Source organism: Rhinichthys klamathensis, unplaced genomic scaffold, assembly GCF_029890125.1.
Source record: "Rhinichthys klamathensis goyatoka isolate OS25496 unplaced genomic scaffold, OSU_Roscu_1.1 h1tg000177l_1, whole genome shotgun sequence".
Taxonomy (NCBI): domain Eukaryota; kingdom Metazoa; phylum Chordata; class Actinopteri; order Cypriniformes; family Leuciscidae; genus Rhinichthys; species Rhinichthys klamathensis.
The window spans coordinates 1,584,417-1,599,175 of NW_026606706.1; the positions used below are offsets into that span (position 1 = coordinate 1,584,417).

At 38.0% G+C, this 14,759-nt stretch overlaps 2 protein-coding genes across 3 annotated transcripts in view; one reads left to right on the forward strand and one right to left on the reverse strand.

Annotated features, from left to right (window-relative positions):
• Positions 1–911: 911 nt before the first annotated feature.
• cenpj (centromere protein J) lies at positions 912–9,252 on the forward strand. The gene is made up of 15 exons (XM_056260678.1): positions 912–1,146; positions 2,214–2,603; positions 2,930–3,044; positions 3,269–3,416; positions 3,514–3,595; positions 3,927–5,241; positions 5,736–5,859; positions 6,032–6,197; positions 6,309–6,563; positions 6,741–6,816; positions 7,794–7,975; positions 8,167–8,307; positions 8,529–8,613; positions 8,710–8,830; positions 8,926–9,252. Exons 2-15 carry the CDS (start codon positions 2,238–2,240, stop codon positions 9,116–9,118), a joined length of 3,369 nt encoding a protein of 1,122 aa, XP_056116653.1. The 5' UTR covers positions 912–1,146; positions 2,214–2,237; the 3' UTR covers positions 9,119–9,252.
• A 1,605-nt stretch (positions 9,253–10,857) lies between these two features.
• rnf17 (ring finger protein 17) overlaps positions 10,858–14,759 on the reverse strand; it is a 107,506-nt gene continuing 103,604 nt past the window's right edge. For both annotated transcript variants that reach the window (XM_056260672.1, XM_056260671.1), the window contains exons 29-37: positions 13,896–13,976; positions 13,636–13,758; positions 13,507–13,563; positions 13,289–13,396; positions 12,750–12,873; positions 12,394–12,532; positions 11,546–11,732; positions 11,109–11,206; positions 10,858–11,024 (exon numbers count right to left, since the gene is read on the reverse strand). In XM_056260672.1, the coding sequence (XP_056116647.1) occupies positions 11,111–11,206; positions 11,546–11,732; positions 12,394–12,532; positions 12,750–12,873; positions 13,289–13,396; positions 13,507–13,563; positions 13,636–13,758; positions 13,896–13,976 (915 nt within the window). In that variant the 3' untranslated portion in view covers positions 10,858–11,024; positions 11,109–11,110. The remainder of the gene's footprint in view (positions 11,025–11,108; positions 11,207–11,545; positions 11,733–12,393; positions 12,533–12,749; positions 12,874–13,288; positions 13,397–13,506; positions 13,564–13,635; positions 13,759–13,895; positions 13,977–14,759) is intronic.

Genomic DNA, 14,759 nt, shown 5'->3' on the forward strand with positions numbered 1-14,759 from the left:
GAGTGGAAGCAAGAGGGCAAGATTGAAAGAAATAATTTAATTCACTGTGATTGACTTGAATTTCATATACAGTATAAGAGAACAAAAAGATGTTTAGATAGTTTGTCACATTGATCAGAACTTATAGGAGACATGCTATGGGTTTGGGTTCAGAACTTTACAGGAAATAAACTTTTCATAGCAGTATTTCAGCAGAAATATAGAGATGATTATTGAGTAAAACCTTATGTTCGAAATTGATATATTTGCATTTGTCTGTTGTTATACAATCTGCTGTAGACTGTGAGCATGTTTCATGATCGTAATCATAGCACTACTATACTGCATACAAAAAATTCCCTTTTACATTTTCTGAGAGAAATGTGTGTGTGTGATGCTGCTTACCTATGCATGTTGGCGGTTTTTTGCCAAGGTGTTGCTGTGGGGTTAATTTCTTGAGGTTGTAGGCTAGGCTACTCGTTGCTATGTTGTTAATATTTGAATGCATTCGTGGATGTTTTAATCGTCCACCAGGCGAAGCCTGATCATGAAGGTTAAGTCATGGATCATCGAGGTTACACGAAGTAGGCCTAAATGTGGTATCGGATATTGAAGGTATATCTCATGAACTTTCATCTTTGTAGGCTAATAGTTTTACTTAATGAAAAAGAATTAGCTATAATAATAATAATAATAATTTGCTTGGTTATTTTCCAATGCTCATGAATAATAATCGTATGGAATTGTTTCCGCAACGACATTTTTTTTTCAATTCTGACTTTTCCCTTATAATATTTCGCGATTCTGGGACAAAAAAAAAGTCACAAGCCTAAACCAGAGAATTGACTCAGATTTATTAAATACGAATTGCGAGATAAACTTGCAATTCTGAGGGGGGACGAATTGTGAGATAAAACATAAAGGTGGAATTGTGGGACAAAAAGTCGCAATTACCTTTTTTATTTTCTTATTATTCGGTGGCGGAAATACACGACGGAGGGGAGGAGCATAGGAAAACTGCAGCTTCCATCATGCACCGGTGCTTTCGTTTTCCTTCGTCTGTCTCGCGGGCTTTGCTTTGTTATGGCGGTATCGTTCGAAACTCACCAAAGTTCAGACGTCAACTGCTGAAATCTTTAAATACCCGCCTTGGCAACCCAGACCAAGGTATGACATATTCATTCACAGCTCTTTAACGATTTTTAAAAATGATATTGTATCGAAAATTGGATTTATATTAGAAAATGCTTGCAATCTTTCTGTGCCTTAAAATACTGTTTTATAACGTTAATTGCCGAGGAGAACCAGTGTTAAAACTTAAATGAGCTGCCTAACGTTATCTAGACAGGATTTTGGTCGTCACTGGCAGTTTATTTCACTACGTTAGTTTCCATTTATGTCAATTGCAGCTTCAGAGGCACTGACAGACATACATTGTTTGATTGAGTGTGTTATATCTGTGTGTGAAATAGAGAGCTTATGTTACTACAGAATTGGATAAAAGTGAGATGCTATGGATTTTAATTTTAATGCAGTAATATAGCCCAACTCTAACAATTGGTCATGCCCAGTAGTTAAAGTAGTAAGAGTATTTCTCCCCAAAAAAACGTAAATGTGTGTTAAAGTGAGCCATTTAACGTTACTCAACTGATAGTGATGAGCTTTCCATTCAATTGCAGGAAATAATATTACTGTTATAAATACTCTTCGAAAACGTTCAATTATCCTACATATTAAACCTTTTCCAGGCTGGTTTATGAAAATGTGAAAAGTGTGCAGCAAAATAACACTCTGAAATGGGACTACGCATCATTAAATTGTATTTTCCATTTGTCTTTCTTTAGACCACAACTTAAGCAAAAGGTGGCACAGCTTATCCCACTACAAATACCCCCGTTTAAGTCCCAGACTAAAATGCACGTTTGAGCTGTTTTAACTGAAAGCAACTTGCACTGACATCTTAAAATATGTCAATGCCATTGTTTTGTCACAAGATGCACACAAGTAATTTTCTTTTCTAAGGAAAATGTAAAAAATCAAAAATCTACTTAAATGTCCTAATTGAACTAAAGGCTTAATCCTAACTCAATCTAAGGCCTGTCTGTGAAACCACGCCATAAAAATAAAGTACTCTACTCACTTATCTTCTCATCTCTCTCTGTCTGAATAATTGCACTCAGTGGAGTTAACATGACCAACAGTTTAAATATGAATTTGTGAACCCACCTTTTTAGGGTTTGAATCAGGCCAACATCATCATGATGCCATCTCCAGCTGGACTCCAGCAAGGGCAGTTTCACTTCCTCTCTCAGTGGATCCCGGATAGCTCCCGCGCTGGGGTGATATTAAACGGTTCCCCAGGAGAAGCCGGTTCTGGGTCAGTCCGGAGTAGCGGCAGTCTGGTGGTTCAGGATCCAGATGACTCCTTTAGCTGCCAGTTTGCCCCGCTGCCTATCTCCCGAAGCAGCAGCTGTGCCAGCGTGGATGTGTGCAGTCCAAGTGGAAGCGGCAAGACACTCGGTGAAACGGAGTTGTTTGATGCATCTTTAAACAGTGAGATGCAAAGTATGCAAGATGTTTTAAGAAACACACGGGATCTCCCATTAATAGCTAAGCTTGAACAGGTGAGTTAAGGTCCACAATTAATGTGAATTTTGCAGAGATCTTGCTTTAATAAATTTGTCTGCTGCTTTTCTTCTTGGGTATTTTAATTAGTTAATTTCATCTCATATGTCAAGATAAAGGGATGATCTGTTTGAATTGCTTGATGGTATTTTACTTTTTTCACATTTATGTAAATACATCTAAATTATTAGACTTATAAATTATTATAAGTCTAATAATTTAGATTTCTTATTTAGAATGGTTTGCTTAGTCAAAGCATTTAAAGCAACAGTGTTTTAAATGTTTAGTTTAGTAAATTATTTAATGCCTTGTTTTATTTATTCAGCTGAAGCAAATGCAACATCGCATGCAAGAGCAGCTAAAAACCCATCAGCAGGAACAGCTGTTTAGATTACAGCATGAACCACAAAGACTTCTGGGAAAACCACAGAATACTGCAGGTACATGATTTATGGTGCATGTGTCATTCGCCTGTATGATAAGAGCTCTTATTTAGTACATTTAGCCTTGGTTGAAACAACAAAATTGAGCCCTCCAAGCTGTTAAGGCATTGCATCACACTTTAAATATACATAACACTGTTTGGTCTAAACTTCACTTTATATGGTCGATAACCATCAAGACAGGATGAGCTTTGACTAACTTTCTCTATATGCTGCTCTAGAGACCAGTATGTTGAACCAGGAACAAAGTGTGGTGGAGTTGAACACTGGACATAATGACAATGATCCTGATTCTGAAGAATCCTTTCAGTCAACGATAGAAGATCAAACTCTATATAGAAAAGAGTGTAACTCAGAGCCACGGGACAGGTAAACTTCAAAACTGCAAGATGGAATACATTGCTTTGACAATGGACAAATGTATTGCGTCAGTCTGGTTAACATGTTATGTGTGTATTTGTTTTAGACCTATCAAATCAGGTTTGAAAACATTTGAGGAAATACTGGAAGAGCAGCTCAAGATGGAAGACCAGAGACTGAAGGGCAAGGTCAGTTGAAGAACATGAGGTTACTTAGTGCACAAACCTTAGACGACATAATGTTCATGTTGAGAATGTTGTGTGCAGCTGAAGACTGAGGAGATAATGTCAATGATGTTTGGAAACAAAAATGTTTTTCTCAATATCTTTATAAGCAGTTTTTCAGTAGATGCGACCAAACAGAGTTTGATAAGCTATAACTATTAAGTGTATATAAGTATCATCTGTGCAGTACAAAGCATGTCTGTAGCATTTTTTTCTTATGTAATGTGGATTGGCCTTATCTAGCTTCATATCCATGTCTCATCTTCTCATATTTTTTTCATATTTACTTATGTAGAATGCTCCAGCTGAAAGTATGAAGGTAAAGAGACCCTTTCTTAAACGAGGAGAAGGTCTGGCCAGGTTTACTGGGGGAAAAGCCACTGTACAATCACACAGAAACAGTCCACCTAACCCCAATCCCTCCTTGTGCCCAAATCCAAAAGTTTCCCAAGGCCCAGACATGAAGTCCAAGAAGAAGTCCATAGTAAACAAAACCGAAGGCTCAAAATCGGCACACCATGTGATCCAACGCAAGACTGCTGTGCTCAACAAAGAAAATGTTCCTCAGAATAAAACTACAGCACCAGTCACCAAGATGACAGTTCAACCTCATGTTCTTGTTGCACACCAGGGTCAGAACATGGGCTCCATCTCAGCTCTGTTCCAGCGAAAACCTTATCCCTTATCCAAGCAGAAGATTAACAGTGTCACTACAACAAACGACAATAAAGGAAGAGCATGCAGTCTTGTGGAGGATAATGCCTGTGTTGCAGAAAACTCATTTGAGGTGTGGTTTACGGAGCGGAGGGAGCGCTGGGAACAAGATCACCAGCTTGAATGTGCCGAACTCGGAGAGTTTGAGTTGCTAGAAAGAGCAGCAGATGAAATATCCTTTTCCAGCAACTCGTCCTTCATCAGCACCCTCCTTCACAAAGATCGTAGACGTCTCTCCTCCACACCCATCAAATCAACCTATCAATCTGCACAAGGGCCCACAGTAGCTCCTGGTCCCACATTGGGTCATAGTGTACCAGTGCCTCCAGTACCAGCGATACAGAGAGACGTCATTGGCACAAGGCCGAACGAACTAATGAGAGGGTTCTCTGAAAAGGAAACCGATGAAAAGTTGGATGACAACAAATTGTGCAGTAACTCAGATTTGCAACCCCTTCCCAACATGTCCAATCCACCTATAAGCCACTGCTTTCAAGTGCCCACCACTCTGCCTTATGATAAAAGCACCTATCAAGACAGAGACGGAGCCAGCAGTCCAGAGGAGGATGAAAGGAATTTAAGTGACAATAGAGACTCTACTCTTGTAGAATCAAGGGCCCAGTTAGAGTTTGATGACGATGATACCTGGAATGAACCTGAGGATGAGTCCTGCTGTCCTGCAGAGGAATCCTTATCAGAGAGGGCGCTGAAAAGGAAGGTTGCCTTCTCCAAGGGGGTAAAACCAGTAAGTGGTAGTCAACATGCAGTTGGAAATCACAAAGAAGCTCCATCAACATGCCAGTTGGTATCAAAGCTGTTTCCAGTGCTAAAGGATAAACCTTCTCCTCCAGTAACTGCGCAGGAACCACAGAACATGCCCAGTGAAGAAGGAACAGGTAACGGTAGAAGTTTTGACTGTCTGCATGCAGCTACTGAATGTGCTTATTTGCTTACTGAAATGTTTTTAAATCATTATCATTGCAAAATCTTGAGACCTGCTTCCTAATGAAGAAATTATCATAATCAATGCTGTGTAAAACTAAAACAAAATATTTTTGCTAGGGATGTCTTCAGTGTCACGTGATCCTCCAGAAATTATTATAACATGCTGATATGGTGCTCAAGAAACATTTCTTATTATCATTGTTGAAAATAGTTAGATTAAATTTGGACAAGTTTGATCAATATAATGCATCCTTTATGAATAAAAGTATCAATTTATTTACTAAACATCTTACTAACCCCAAAGTTTTAAACTGTAGGATACATGCATGATTACATTTCAGGAAAAACATCTCAACTTCTTTTCTGAATGTGCACATATGTAATGCAGTGGTTACATACAGTACTTGCATGATCCTACTAAATCCTGAAACAAATTTTTTTTAAGCTCAATCAAGACTTCTTCGTGAGCGTTTGGTGGAGCTGGAAACAGAGATTGAAAGGTTCAAATCTGAGAATGTGTCACTGGTCAAACTAAAGCAGGAGAACCAGGAAACAAGAGAGAATCTCAAGTAGGGCCCTTTACCTTTCTTCTTAAATACTCAAAATACTAAATGTGTAATTTGATATATAGTTCAATATTGTTCACAGCTAAATTGCAAATGCCTTGGCAATATGAATATACAGTTATTTATCATGCCTAAAACAAATATAACTGAAAACTTAAATAACTTTCCAATACAGGAAAGATAGGGCTGAATTTGAAAAGAAGAGGATGGAGGAAATCGCAAAGTGGGAGGAGTTCAAAAGGGAGGAAAATAAGAAACTGCAGCGTGAAAAGAAGCTTTTTGAAAAGCATGCAGCAACTGTGAGAGCAAGACCTGACAAACAAGAACGAGATGAGATCCAGGTCCGGTTTGATTATCGTCTTTTGAAAAAGTATCATTTGGACACTATACTATTAGTTACTATATTGAATTGTTTGATGTGTTTTAAATTTGATGGTTTATGTCTGTATCAGGCTCTAAAGCAGCAATTAAACGTGCTGCAAGAGGATCTGCGCAAACGAGAGGCTCGTTGGAGCAACACACAGAGCCGTCTTCGGCAGCAGGTAGACGCTTTGAGTGCAGAGAACGCATCCCTCAGAGACCAAGTGCGGACACTGGAGAAACTGCGTCTCAGTGTGTGGAAGAGTGCTGAGAAAGAGAAGGAAAAAGGAAGGTTCTCTGCGTCTAGCAATAGAGCTAGTACTGGATCCAAAAGTACAGATTCTAGGGTAAGTGTGGATTGGCAGGTCTGAAGGTCCTTCCCTTCATAGACGGGTAAATTCAACGCTTTTCTCTTACATGCATAACACTAAACAATAATTCCCAGAGGATTGCTTTTTAAAATAACTTATGTTAATTTGTGTAAATTTTCACTCTTACTAGTATGTCTGTTTGTGTGTGTCTAGAGTCCCTCCCTGAGTGCAAAAAGCAACAGCAGCAGAAAGGGAAGTCCAGAGACACAGATTCCTCTCACAGACTCGGGTAGCTATTATTTATCAACACCACCATATTAGTGCTTTTTAGTGTGCTTTAGGGTTGGGTATCTTTTTAATTTTAATGAATCCGATTCTGCTTATCGATTACTAATTTTGATTAAAAAAAAAAAGAGTAGATATCATTCAAGTCTTATTACAAAACATTTCATTGCAGCTGAATACCATGAACAAAAATCAACAGGCTAAAGAACACTTACAGAAGGAACTTTTGACTATAGCAAAAACAACTAGCCTAACTAATATAAATTTCAAGCATTATTAAAGACAAGTAAACAATGAAAAAAGGACAAATAAACAAATTAGCAATCGCACAAATAAATACAACTGAACAAAGATACGATTAAAATAAACAGTGTTTTAAGATTTTCAGGTATTTAGGTATAGAAACTAATCAAATGTAAAATAACACTGGACTTTATAAATAAAATATACATTACAAATGCCGTTACAAAAGTTATTCAGTCAAGAACAGCGAGTAAATTTTCTCTTTGTCTTTTGTTGTTTGATCAATGTTATTATAGAGACGGCAGCAGACATTTTAGGCTGCTGTCACTTTAAGAGCTACACAGATCCAATATAGTTACACATGCGTTTTCTTTGTCAACTGTTTACATTCACTTAAGACATAACCGACTGTTTATGAATATTTCGACATGTTGTGTGTATTTGTCCATTCAAAAAGACGCAGAAGAGGACTCGGTTCAGTATCACGCACTATTAAACAGCTTTCTGTGCACGTGTTTTGGATGTGTGTGTAATACAGTAAACACCATGCGAGAATTCTTGCGCTTGAATGGTTTAAAGTCATATTAAAATGCACACAAATTAATCAATAAGAGGAATCTAAATAAAAATTTTATAACAAGTATCCGATTCTAGAATTGGAATCGATTTTTGATTCCCAACCCTAGTGTGATTACCATGTAGCATGACTCACAAATAATCAATCACATTTTGCCACAGCTTTTTTCCCTGAACAAATGAAAGAGGGTATCAGCTTCAAAAGGGAGCACAGTCCAGTGGGAACTCAGTGTACAGGTGGACTGGTTATGACTCAGAGGAACCATGATGCTCCACTGATTAACACAGCTGTCATCGGACAGTCAGAGGAGGAACAGGAAGAGATCACGCAGTCTGACAACAAGGTAATATGTCTTGTTTAGCTCCAATTCAAAGCTCAGATAGTACTGACATTGAGGGAATGCCATTTCAAACAAAACTGAACCACACCCTTCCATAAGGGAAGTGTAGAAATGATGGTCACATTTCTAAAGTTATCAAAATGCCCAATTTCAAATGGAAGTTGGGGTCTAACTCATATTCATGTATGTTTCAGATTGAGAAGGTTCTTCCTGATGGAGGTCGACTTGTTGTTTTTCCAAATGGCACAAGGAAAGAGCTCTCTGCCGACGGACAGACTGTCAAAGTTATGTTTTTCAACGGGGATGTAAAACATACAATGCCTGATCAAAGAGTGGTGAGGCATGGACTCTGAAGAGTGTTGTTTCCATCTCTTATTAGGAAGTTTACACCATGTAATGATCAATAATCTATGTGTGAAAACATGTTCTTCCATCAATTTTAAATGCTGTATTTGTGCTGTTTTTTGGTGTAATGGTGGTTTGACAGTTAACAATTAAAACTAAGTGAATTTAAAATCAGCAAAGCGTTTCAATTAGTAATGCCATTCTCTTTCAGATTTATTACTACGCTGAAGCTCAGACCACACACATCACCTACCCTGATGGGATGGAAGTGCTTCAGTTTCCTAACAATCAAACAGGTGGGCCTTAATTTCTTTCAAAAGTAATATTTAGAGGTCCAGTTTTATGTCCAGACTACATTTTAAGTCTTAATCTTCCCCCCATGCCTATTTTAGAGAAACATTTTCCAGATGGTCGTAAGGAAATCACTTTCCCTGATCAGACAGTCAAGACTCTTTACCCTGATGGAAGAGAGGAAAGTGTACTGACAGATGGAACAATAATACAGCTGAATCCGTGAGTACAACTCATGGCCCTCCACCTCAGTGTGTTATAATTAAGAGACACCTAACGTATTGAAGTCAGAGCATTTTTATTCTGCTTTCTTTCAGGGATGGTAGTAAGGTGATCCAGTTTAACACTGGCCAGCGGGAGATCCACACCTTAGATTTTAAAAGACGGGAATATCCAGATGGAACGGTTAAAACCGTTTACTCAGATGGACGGCAGGAGACACAATACCCAACAGGACGTGTGCGGTTAAAAGATGCACAGGGTCATGTCATTATGGACACTAAGACATGAATGATCCACAATACTCTGTTTTAAGGAAGGAAAACATGGCCTTGAGTGAATTTAAGTGAAAGAATGTGTGTGCATTTTGTAAATGTGTCGAGTATTTATTTCTGTAAAAAATAAATCTTTTTATGTTGAGTTCAGTTTTGTGTGCGAAAGGTATAGTTCTAAATTCTACTTTTTAGAGAAATAAAATAGGCTTGATGCCATTCAGTAATTTGTAATAAATGACGATAAATGTCAGTGCAACTGATCATTTAACAAGTTTTTAAAGGCTTTTATTGGCAAAAACATTTACAGTGTTGATAATTTTTCTTCTTCATAACCTCACTCTGTAATTCACGCTTGCATGCTGGATATCAGCATCTTGGCCAAATCCTGACTGAAGGCTACCCATTTTTGGGTCACGATGTAACTTTTGGCCATCTAGCGATGATAAAAAAAAAAGAAAAGCATTTTGCGAAAGAACATTGTTTTGGTTGTGCTTTGGCTCTGCGTGAATATGGTTGTCCTACTGCTCATAAAACATTCATTAATAGGCTTAAGAGATATAACCAGTTTAGATCAAGGAAAGGATCTCAAGCCGACTAGATGAACTCATTACAGTAACTATGGTGTTAGAAAGCTACATATTGCAATTTATCTGTTTAATAAAATACCTTACTCCCCTGTTGATTGATAAAAACTGCACTTCACTTTTAAAAAATTTCAAATCCTTCAGTTTCTGCCATCTCCGAAAAGCCAAGCCATTTTTTCAAAATTTTATTAAGAGCTCTGTCATTTTCTTTTTGCCAGCCGACTTTATTTTATTTTTTTTAAATGGGTGACTCCCCGGAGGTTTGAGATTTAGCTGCTCCATGTCAACCTTTCCTGCTCATTTGTGACAACTAAACTAGGCTACTCCCACACCATACATGCGTCAACGTAGCCGGAGCAACTTTTCTCCATTTACAGATGACGAGACACGCACAGGCAAGAGTCGTATGTAAACAATTTCCTACAAGCTTAAAGGTTCTCTAAGCGATGTCGGGTGACATCACTTCTTGTTGATGTTTAAAGTATTGTCAAACAAAACGGAGGCTAGCTAGACCCTCCCTCCTCCTCATCCGCGCACTAACCCCCCAAACCCCGCCCCCAAGTCCTTCTTGTCGGTGATTGGCTGGAACTGTTTGTCATGTTTCGGGGAGTGGGTCGCCGCAGTTTGTGGAGCCTGGGCTGTCTACAGAGATCGCGTTTCTTTACAGTGTTCAGGGGACAGGCAGCCAGCGGATAGTGAGGAGATGTTTGCTGTATGTGACAAAAAATGTTTTGGCCTAAAAAACGCGTGACATCGCTTAGAGCACCTTTAAGTGTAAGACAAAAACACATTTTGGAAGGATTGATGTATTCATTTCAAGTCTTGTTCATTTTGAAGAAAAAGTTACAGTGTACCTTAAAGGACAATGATTTAAGATAATGTAAAGTGAAAATTTCTTCAGGATGCTTCTGGCAGTGGTCTGAAGATAAAAGTGCATCAATAGGTCAATTTAGTCATTTGTTGACCATAAATGATGTACAAAATTAGCAAAAATTGTCAGTTATGATTTAGTACAAACACTTGTGAACCAATAAGTAACAACAAGACTTGTGAGCCGGCAAAAGTCAATAAGAGTTTTTATTCAGCTCTGCTGAACAGAGATCTTAAACATCAACAAAATATTTCTGCTACATTGAAGCAGCCTTAAATTTGAATACAAATATTGAACATAAAATTGCACAAACATAAAACTGGCCAAATATATTAACAACTGCACAAAGTAGCTTAAACCCCTGAATGCTTTAACATAAAATGAAACTACTACACCAACATAAAAAGTTTTGCCTTCAAAAGCTATGAACGCTGACGATCCTCAGTCACTGCCACAACCTATAGAAACTGAAAATAAAACATGACAAACACGTTTAGAAAAATGTTTTTTTTTTTTTTTTCCTCATTTGATTTATTTAATCTCACACTTACCTTTATTCATAATCTGCAAGGCCTTTCTCCACCAGACGTGTGTGGACAAGTCTTCCATCTGCATTATACAGCAACACGGTCAGCTGTGGTTCCGTTGCCTGTATTGCACATTTGGATAGATTAACACACATTCATGCAACTGCTTTCCAATTGACCAAAACGCATCTTAATACCAGGTGTAAACAGCCTAAATGTTATACGAAAATTCGGTCCCCTTTTACACCTTTGGTTGTCTCTGATTAGTATGAGAATACACAGTTGCATTAAAATGTCTCAAGTTAAATTCAACTTTAGCTTTTCATTTACACCTTCATTGAATGTGAACTCCAACATTTAAACGTGGTTAAGAGCGATCAGATCATGATCCAGTCACCAAAAATGCATGTTATGCCAGGTGTAAAAGGGCACACATTTCTGCAACTATGAATGAGGCGTACAGTGACCACCGCAGTGAGCTCTCCGTTCAACAGGTCGATCATCTCCAGCATTGCTTTCATAGTCCACTCAGGCCGATAAGGTATCCGCTCCATCTCCAAGATCACGTTTGCTGGTTTGAAGCCTGCTAACTTGACGTAAACAGCTGCACAGGGATAATGATGGAGGGATGCAGGGAGCTGCCGCAATCTGCAGTGACAACACACATGTATATGTTTTTTGATGTGTTATTTGATTTTGAATAGGATTGTAATAAATTAGTTCTTTTAATGCAGTGGTTCTCAACCGGCGGCTAGCTGACAATGATTGAACAAGACAAAACAAAAATAGCTAAATTCACTCAAATTAAAAAACCTATAAAAGAATTTTAAGTGTAATTTCTAGAACTGGAAAAAGACATGGGCATTTGTAATTGCAATTGTATAGAGTAGAAATTGCTATTTGTAAGCAAGAAATCATTAAAAAAATCCCTGTTATAATGAACATCTAGAAAAGTAATGCAATTTCATTGGTTATAAAAAGTAAATCCTGAAGAACATCAGTTGTTTAAACTTCTGTGATTACGAAATGTAACTGTAGTAATTATTTTTATTTCAATATAAATCCACTCCAAGTTTCTGTATAAAAAAGTTTGAAGATGAGATTTTTCCATTACTGCAGAAGTATTTGGGGGGGTCCTTCGAATATGGTTTTGGACAAAAAGGTTGAGAACTACTGATTTGATGCGAAGTGAATTAGCCAAATCCAAATATTTTTTACATTTCTACAAGAACGAGGCCTTAAATGCAATTACAAAAACAGCCTGCACAAAGTATTGCAATGCCAATCGTTGTATAATCTACGGTCTTACTTGTTTACTGGTAAAATGTCATCCGAGCCAAAATCCACATGTCTCACAAGGAGCTTGACAGAGGGAGTGACTTCAGAAAAGCCCAGTAGCTTTGCACGATAATATTTACCATCACTGTATTCGGCCAGACAGGGACACTCTGCACACAAACACACAATAAAAAACATCCATTCAACAAATCGCTTGTTTTCTGCTGGAGCCTATTCCAATGGGCCACAGGCGAGGAATGAAAAAGGTGGTCTCAGATTTTAGTTTCTCAAATTAACTTATACAAAAGGCATGTGTAACACACATAGTACCACTGAAGTCTTTGTCAATTGGTTATGATTCATTTCAATGTGATCAAACATAAGCACCAATGGGGAAGTCTGTCAGCAGGCTCAGGTTTTCAACACTCTTATTCACACGCTCGAGAGCTTCCTCCAAACTATCTCCCTGCTCCAGTTTTCTCTGAGTCTTTTCCAACACACACAGGAACACCTGCAAGCACACATCAGATTCAATGAAAGCAATGTACAGTAAGGGACTGTACATGAGCAGTCATATTTACAGCTGTACTGCAGCTCAATAGGAATCAATTCCATCTGGAATTTCATGTGAGGGTGAAAGATTTTCCCAGGCTAATTTCACAACAGGTTCAAGTTGTTCACAGACTTGCCACGTTGACCAACAGAAAGCACCCTCTATGTAAGCTGTGCAGGACAATTTTTGCCAGCGAATTTTCTCTAATGTTACTGGTTCTTCTAATACTGGTGCTGCACTTCAAATTTAAGACCAACTCTATGAGACGATAAATTCATAAGGTGTTTTTTCTTAAAAAATGAATGTCTGATGAATAAGGCCAGATATAAACATGTGACGGAAGGTTTGAAAACAGACCCATCAGCTCACATACCTCATTAGGGGTGCGGATATGCTTGACCTTGGCAGGGAAATGTTTTCTTTCTTTAGGAATCTGGAGTTCTTTATAGACCCCTAAAACAAGCTGGGGCTCCTCCAATCCCTAAAAACACAACACCCTGCTACTAAACCAGCTCTGAAATTTTAGTAAGCAAACTGAGTGACACCAGAAATTGAGGAATTGTACAACGTCAACAGAAATGAAACTTCTACCTCTGTGTTTAGGTCCCAGTCATCCAAATCAAGGGCATGAGGCTTAACCACATAATCCTGGAAAGAAAAACTGTCAATATCTATACCTCACACAAGCAAAACAATACCGCTAATCTCCACTGATCAGACCTCTTGGCTGCTGATGGCAGGGTCAAAAGTGGCATATTGGTGGTGCACCATTATCTTGCTAAGTGCCATGCCATCCACCATTATCTCTACCGTAACACAGTCACATGGATCCTCTGGTTGTTCCTGCAAAACAACAGGTTTACTGGGAGATAGCTGACTGCTTGTCAACACATGATGATTTGACCTATAAGTGATTAATACAGTTCTGCTGATACATGAAGTGGTGTAGATGTAAATAAGTACATGTAAATTTACTTTACCATAATGTAGACATTGACTGAACGCCCAAGTAGCAACTCCTTCATAAGCACCACAGCATCCCACTGCCATCCCTTCCCGATCTGTAACAGTTAAAGCCTGATGATTTGCTGAAAACCAGACTACTTAAAATCACATTCAAAGAATTACTTTGAATTTTACATAAATTAATGAACTAATGAAAGGATTCATCTTAGAAAGAAATGTCTTGGGTCTTATTTCATAACACCATTAACACAAAATATTTGTATAATACATAAAATACATCCTGTTATATTTTTGCATTGTGAGATTCATATTCATTAAAATAATGTCAGATTGCAAAACGGGACCTTTAAATGGCTCTAAAATATGCTTAATTTTCTTTATGCAAAATTACATTTTGTAGTACATTTTAAACATTTTATTAATACTGTTTTTGCAATAAAAAAATAAAAAAACAAAACAAAAAAATATATTTACCTGCCTGTCATTTGACCATTAACCCTTTCACACGTAAGTTTACAATATTCTAACTGATCCCCCAGCGTGAGTTTTTCTAGGCGACCGTTATTTAGAACCTGTCACTTTAACGTTTCCATGGTGATGCGTCATTGTCACGTAACAGCGCAACCACAACACAGCGCTGAATGAATAATGATCTGCTTTTATGTCATTTTTCCTTTTTTATTCAAAATATTCACAAATGTATTAGCTATAACATGAAACACTGATATTCCGATTGTCAAATATGTGGAAGTGGATGTGTTTTGTTGTTTAAACACCTTTATAACGATCGCGTTAGTTGAGCTGCATGTGCGATGGGCGGCGCCATGTTAGTTTACAACGCGTCAATTCCTCAACTTCTCACGAAATACATGAAAGTA

What these genes read in the sequence shown, in the direction of transcription:
- cenpj (XM_056260678.1), top strand. Translation starts at nt 2,238, where the DNA reads ATGATGCCATCTCCAGCTGGACTCCAGCAAGGGCAGTTTCACTTCCTC. An exon ending in AACTCAGAGCCACGGGACAG is followed by an intron (nt 3,417 to 3,513) that starts GTAAACTTCAAA and finishes TATTTGTTTTAG; the next exon opens with ACCTATCAAATCAGGTTTGA. An exon ending in GATTCCTCTCACAGACTCGG is followed by an intron (nt 6,817 to 7,793) that starts GTAGCTATTATT and finishes ATTTTGCCACAG; the next exon opens with CTTTTTTCCCTGAACAAATG.